Raw genomic sequence first — 7,500 nt, 5'->3', positions numbered from 1 at the left:
TCATTAAACTTGTATCTCGCGAATATGGTATTGCAAACGGCAGGGGAAGCGTTTCTATAAGCTTAATTTAAAGTTACGGTTTACACCGTGCTTTGTTTCCGCAGTAGCTGCACTTATAAATATGCTTGTATGCGTCACTCGCTCGCTTCTTATTGTTTCGCTGCCTTCTCAATTGTGTAATGAATGTTTTCTTCAGCGCTCTTTGGGGCTGTTCCTTGTTTTCAGTTCACGTGATTACGTAGGAGGCGTGATGACGTGATACGCGACTCTGCCTCCCACGGCCATCAAGCTGCATTCCATTACAGTATATGGACAAAAAAGAGGTTCCAGTTATGACCATTACACGTAGAATTTCGAAATGAAACCTGCCTAACTTTTGTAAGTAAGCTGTAAGGAATGAGCCTGCCAAATTTCAGCCTTCCACCTACACGGGAAGTTGGAGAATTAGTGATGAGTGGGTGAGTGAGTGAGTGAGTGAGTGAGTGAGGGCTTTGCCTTTTATTAGTATAGATCATTTACTAATTCCTACAGTATATACTTAAATTAAGTTGTAACAATGAATTACTAAAACATAAGGAACAGGACTGAAAGTAACTCAAGGGTTAATTAAACATAGCTTAAAGTCTCAGCATGTGAGGCAAACCAGCAACTTCATTTTCTAAGGCTAGAATGAGGTAAATGAGTAATGAATACCCCTGAAGCCAACAAAAAAACTTGCAATGCCAGGCCACCTTAAATTCCCTTGCACCTCCTCATCAGCGTCTTTTGTTTTGCAAATGTGTCGATCTTCACCAGAAGCAAAAAGCCTGCTATCACATCCCCTACCGATGCAGCTTTAGTTGTACTCATAGTTCTCCCAACTCAAGTCTGCTTATCAGGGTGTGAGGTGCCTTGAATGGTATAGGGTAAATAATGTATTGTTATTTGGAACACATACGTTTCATGTGTATTCCGTGTCTACAACGATCTGGGTAAATGTAAGATGACAGGAAATGCGAGACAAGAAATGTTGAACATATAGCTAAAACAGAAACTTTTTTCATGTTCTACTAATAATTGGCAAAATGCTGACAAAAAGTGTATAATGTGTGAAGACTGAAGTCCAAATATCAAATAAACACTTTCACAAAATACAAAGATATAACAAAACAAGTAAAAGAAATTGACATATGGTATGTCACACACACACACATACACATACAAACACACACACACACGTCTGCTTGGCTGGTGCAGAGGTAAAAACTGCTACCTCCAAGTCGAGACTTTGTGGGTTCGATCCCAGGTCCTTCATGCATTAACTGTTTTGAGTAGTTAGCAGCTAATAAAATTATAGAATAAAAACATACATTTGATATATATGAGTCTGTAACAGCCGGTGTAAATTTATGGTATTTGTAAAAGTTAGCGTTTTGTTTTATTATTCACTTTTATCCTCTCAGTCACCTTCACGCTCTCCCCGATCTGACACTGTTAGTTTTCAAATAAAGTTGTGCTGAAGCAAAGGTGAACTCAGATTAGCATGAGGGCTCTACATCAAAGAAAGAGAACAGAAGCCCTCCCCACAAGAAATGTCCACTCACACATAAGGGCAACGCAGCTGCACCAGGCGTAAAGGCGAAAGATGGCACCTTTTGGATGCAGCAAGAGGTTGGGAGTCATCCTGCCACATGCATGTCCTTCAACAAAACAGCAGGGCCTACAGAGCTTGCCAAGGTATCATGCAAAATCATGTTTGTGATTATGTTTTGTGATGGTCTTTATAAAACATTTACATTTTACTTAAATACAAGACAGATCGAATGTTGTTTACCTATTAACCTTGATTTATTTACTTATCTTCCTACAGCATAAAGATGCAAGTAGACTGCAGAGCTTCCTGTGTTTGAACGACACTGGCATGCTGACAAAGCACATTTGTAATGCCACTCCTTATTCAGGAAAAGATCCCAGTCATCCCACGGGAGAAAGACTTTCCCAGACTGTTATAAACCTTATGGAGCAATTTCTGGACAAAGGCAGAACCATAACAACAGTTGCGTATAGTGCGACAGGAGCTTCCACCTGCAGCTAAAGTCACTTCAGTACACGAGCAAAGCACTGATACTGAGAATGCAAACGGACTTCTTCTTTTTGGGCGAATTGCTCACGTACTGATTAAATCACACTCATTTGGCTATTAGGCACAAAGTACTCCTAGTTCCTGACTTGAGTGTAAAAGACCATGCATTCATATCTCATCCTGTTGTAGCTGATAACTGGTTCACCATAAAACTGAACACAAACTAACAAATAATATCTGCAAGAAAGACAACATCTGCTCTGATGTGGAACATAGGTTGCTAATCTGAAAGTACTGTGGTGTGTGGAAAGAAGCAAAGCTGTGTGGTCTGGTTACTTTGCATAAAATCTGAAGTGGCATAAGAAATTTTAAAGCCAAAAATCACCTAAGACGACTGCAGACCACAGGAGGTATCTTAAGGATGCACTTGTTTACCTAATAGACTTGATTAAGAGGGTAAAATGAAAAGAAAAAAGATCAAGACAACAAGCTGAGAAAAAGATAATGGACTGAACAACAAGGCTGTCGATCTTTACTCTGACTGATTATAATTAATGTAAACAAGTGTACAGCAATTTCAGTCTGCTTAAACAAGCTGACGGAGGTCCCAAGTTTCCAGTGACAGGTCACCTCTATACAGAGTGAGAGAGAGTAGAATAATGAAATCGAGACCAAAATCGTTCCATCAACACTTTCCATCAACTTGATTTTGGGAGCAAGAGAAGGATAAAAAAGGCTATGCCACTCAGTAGTATATTCCTACAAATTCAATGATAGTATGTGTGTGTAAGTAGTACCTGAGCCTGTATAGTTATTTTGCTGCTCTGTTCTTAAAAGAGTAGTGATGTGGGCACTGTATACAATAGTGTGTGGCACCAGGAGTGGGCACAAATGTATAGAACATATACTGTACACAAGCACATCTCAGAACTTTGTCTGTGTGATGGCTTACACAGGTGTGGAGGGGGCTTGGTTTTGTGCAAACTGTTCAGAAAAGGTGTTATGTCTGATAAGCAGGCTAGGAGATCTACAGGGACATAACAAGAAGCGTACCCAAACAGAATCAAAAAGAACACATACCTTAAGAAAAGTTAATACACATAGACAAAAAAAAAAAAAACGTGCTTACTTCTTCCATTGAAAAATATTGAAATTAAACTTGCATTCATCAATAGACAGCTATTTTCATTTTCAACATTTTAAAAATGCTTTGAATAGGGTTCAAAACTTTGATAATGGATTTAACAACCATTATATTTATACAGAAGAACAGCATCATGATTTTATGATAATGCATTACTGCATCTATGAGCACTTAATTTGAAGAGAGGAAGCAGCTACCATGGCAATCACATTATCATTTCTTTATACACTGTCACAAACATGGGCTTAGGGGCAACTTCAAGGCTCTGCTAAAATAATCAAGACCACTCTAGGACTTGGGAGGTGGGGGCGCTAATGCTAGCTATCAGTTCCCTTCCAAAACAGGCGCTATGTATTCAGTTTGCAAGTGTTAATTATAGGACCCACCCGAAACCAAACTCCTCTTTTCCATCTCATTTTGGAAATTAAAGAGAACTTATTAAAAACTATTTTTATTTGTTCTCAAAATTAAATGGCAACATACATTTTCATAGTGACCAATATTACTCAGAACATTGTAAAATTAACTAAGACATTCATTTTACTCACAATTCTGGGGTTGGAGTGGGGGAAAAGTCTGCAATACATTTTTTAACACTGTAGACCCTTCTTTAGCCAAGGTACATTTGTAATTGGACTGCTTGTTTTCCTGTGTCTGCACGTATCCTATTAACGCAGAATTGGCTTATATCATAAAACTTAGCAATTTTTTTATTATGGAGGCTTTAGGTTTAAAAAAACACACCTCACTATCTCATACTTTAACTTGCCTGTTAAGAAAAGAAGAAACTAATTTGAAAAAGTGTTCAACATGTACCAAATTCAGTCATGCCTGATAGTTGCATGAGCATATTTATACAAGATTTATTTATATTGTGTAAGAATATATTTATATATTTTAATACTACTACTTGTCCTGTCCTGTGACAATGCTGTCCAGGGTTTTCTTCTGCTTTGTACCCAAATTTGCCAAGATAGGCACCAGTCCCAAAAATCATAAACTAGATAAAGAGGGCTCCGCAATGACTGCATTAATAAATTATATTTGTGATATGTATAATTAGAATTGTTATTAATCTTTTTTTATCTATCATTCTGCCTCATAAAAGAAACAAATCAATGTGTATATTCAGCTGTGTTTAATTTTAACGATACTACAGTTTATTTATAAATTTATGTATCATTATGAAAAACTAATACACAATATGCTTAATGAAAACGTCATATATATCAAGTCAGACTTACTACAAAAAAATGTACTTACCCTGGGGACAGCAGATGAATAGCTATAAGCTCCACCCAACAAGTATACCTGTTTGCTACAGGAAAGCCCATTATGTAAATCACACCTCCTGGATAATAATGGCTATTCACAACCTTTAAGGCAAATAAAACTCCTGAAAAATATAAATGCAATATCTCATATATAATTTTTTCTATCACAATTATCCGCAATGTTCTACTTAACATATGATATTTACAAAGAAACATGTTATGGAGGAGGTTTTATTGTAGCATTAAGGCAATACAAGAAAAAACAGTCTTTCAAAAAAAAAAAAAAACATGTCTGGTTGAAAACTAACCCCTACCATATTCCTACAATGTAAGAACATGGATTATTACAAATGATTGTCTTCATTTTGTCTATATTTTATGTAGATATGACTATAATAAGAATTTTAAAGTAGTTATTTTCCATTGCACTATTAATATGAATAACAATAAGTGTAACACTAGGAAAAAGTAATTGTCAACACACTCTTCCATTACAGTACTAGAGTGTATATACATATATATATATATATACACATACATACATACATATATACATACATACATATATACAGTAATCCCTCCTCCATCGCGGGGGTTGCGTTCCAGAGCCACCCGCGAAATAAGAAAATCCGCGAAGTAGAAACCATATGTTTATATGGTTATTTTTATATTGTCATGCTTGGGTCACAGATTTGCGCAGAAACACAGGAGGCTGTAGGGAGACAGGAACATTATTCAAACACTGCAAACAAACATTTGTCTCTTTTTCAAAAGTTTAAACTGTGCTCCATGACAAGACAGAGATGACAGTTCCGTCTCACAATTAAAAGACTGCAAACTTATCTTCCTCTTCAAAGGAGTACCCGTCAGGAGCATATAAAGTCACAGAGATAGAGAAAAGCAAACAAATCAAAAGGGCTGTTTGGCTTAAGTATGCGAAGCACCGCGGCACAAACCTGTTGAAGGCGGCAGCTCACACCCCCTCCGTCAGGAGCAGGGAGAGATATAGAGAGAGACAGAGTTTGTTTTTCAAGCAAAAATCAATACGTGCCCTTCGAGCTTTTAAGTATGCGAAGCACCGTGCAGCAGGTCATTTCAGGAAGCAGCTGCACAAAAGATAGCAACGTGAAGATAATCTTTCAGCATTTTTAGACGAGCGTCCGTATCGTCTAGGTGTGCGATCAGCCCCCCTGCTCAATCCCCCTACGTCAGGATCAGAGAAAGTCAGCACAAGAGAGACAGAGAAAAGTAAGTTGGGTAGCTTCTCAGCCATCTGCCAATAGCGTCCCTTGTATGAAATCAACTGGGCAAACCAACTGAGGAAGCATGTACCAGAAATTAAAAGACCCATTGTCCGCAGAAATCCGCGAACCAGCAAAAAATCCGCGATATATATTTAAATATGCTTACATATAAAATCCGCGATGGAGTGAAGCCGCGAAAGGCGAAGCGCGATATAGCGAGGGATTACTGTATATATATATATATACCAGCAAAATACCCGCGCTTCGCAGCGGAGAAGTAGTGTGTTAAAGAGGTTATGTAAACATATATGTACATAAACATATATACTTATATATACATATCTACATATACACATATCCACATATATATATATACACATCCACATATACAGTGGTGTGAAAAACTATTTGCCCCCTTCCTGATTTCTTATTCTTTTGCATGTTTGTCACACAAAATGTTTCTGATCATCAAACACATTTAACCATTAGTCAAATATAACACAAGTAAACACAAAATGCAGTTTTTAAATGATGGTTTTTATTATTTAGGGAGAAAAAAAATCCAAACCTACATGGCCCTGTGTGAAAAAGTAATTGCCCCCTTGTTAAAAAATAACCTAACTGTGGTGTATCACACCTGAGTTCAATTTCCGTAGCCACCCACAGGCCTGATTACTGCCACACCTGTTTCAATCAAGAAATCACTTAAATAGGAGCTGCCTGACACAGAGAAGTAGACCAAAAGCACCTCAAAAGCTAGACATCATGCCAAGATCCAAAGAAATTCAGGAACAAATGAGAACAGAAGTACTTGAGATCTATCAGTCTGGTAAAGGTTATAAAGCCATTTCTAAAGCTTTGGGACTCCAGCGAACCACAGTGAGAGCCATTATCCACAAATGGCAAAAACATGGAACAGTGGTGAACCTTCCCAGGAGTGGCCGGCCAACCAAAATTACCCCAAGAGTGCAGAGACGACTCATCCGAGAGGTCACAAAAGACCCCAGGACAACGTCTAAAGAACTGCAGGCCTCACTTGCCTCAATTAAGGTCAGTGTTCACGACTCCACCATAAGAAAGAGACTGGGCAAAAACGGCCTGCATGGCAGATTTCCAAGACGCAAACCACTGTTAAGCAAAAAGAACATTAGGGCTCGCCTCAATTTTGCTAAGAAACATCTCAATGATTGCCAAGACTTTTGGGAAAATACCCTTGTGGACTGATGAGTCAAAAGTTGAACTTTTTGGAAGGCAAATGTCCCGTTACATCTGGCGTAAAAGGAACACAGCATTTCAGAAAAAGAACATCATACCAACAGTAAAATATGGTGGTGGTAGTGTGATGGTCTGGGGTTGTTTTGCTGCTTCAGGACCTGGAAGGCTTGCTGTGATAGATGGAACCATGAATTCTACTGTCTACCAAAAAATCCTGAAGGAGAATGTCCGGCCATCTGTTCGTCAACTCAAGCTGAAGCGATCTTGGGTGCTGCAACAGGACAATGACCCAAAACACACCAGCAAATCCACCTCTGAATGGCTGAAGAAAAACAAAATGAAGACTTTGGAGTGGCCTAGTCAAAGTCCTGACCTGAATCCAATTGAGATGCTATGGCATGACCTTAAAAAGGCGGTTCATGCTAGAAAACCCTCAAATAAAGCTGAATTACAACAATTTTGCAAAGATGAGTGGGCCAAAATTCCTCCAGAGCGCTGTAAAAGACTCATTGCAAGTTATCGCAAACGCTTGATTGCAGTTATTGCAGCTAAGGGTGGCCC

General features: G+C 38.4%; 1 protein-coding gene across 2 annotated transcripts in view; it reads right to left on the bottom strand.

Moving 5' to 3' along the window:
- rhbdd1 (rhomboid domain containing 1) overlaps nt 1–7,500 on the bottom strand; it is a 183,197-nt gene that overhangs the window by 77,730 nt on the left and 97,967 nt on the right. For both annotated transcript variants that reach the window (XM_051923031.1, XM_051923032.1), the window contains exon 3: nt 4,470–4,602. In XM_051923031.1, coding sequence (XP_051778991.1) covers nt 4,470–4,602 — 133 coding nt within the window. The remainder of the gene's footprint in view (nt 1–4,469; nt 4,603–7,500) is intronic.

The sequence above is a fragment of the Erpetoichthys calabaricus genome, chromosome 2 (genome assembly GCF_900747795.2).
Source record: "Erpetoichthys calabaricus chromosome 2, fErpCal1.3, whole genome shotgun sequence".
In the NCBI taxonomy this organism is placed as follows: Eukaryota; Metazoa; Chordata; class Cladistia; order Polypteriformes; family Polypteridae; genus Erpetoichthys; species Erpetoichthys calabaricus.
The sequence above is the reverse complement of the archived record's forward strand: the minus strand, read 5'-3'. Positions and strand labels throughout refer to the sequence as shown.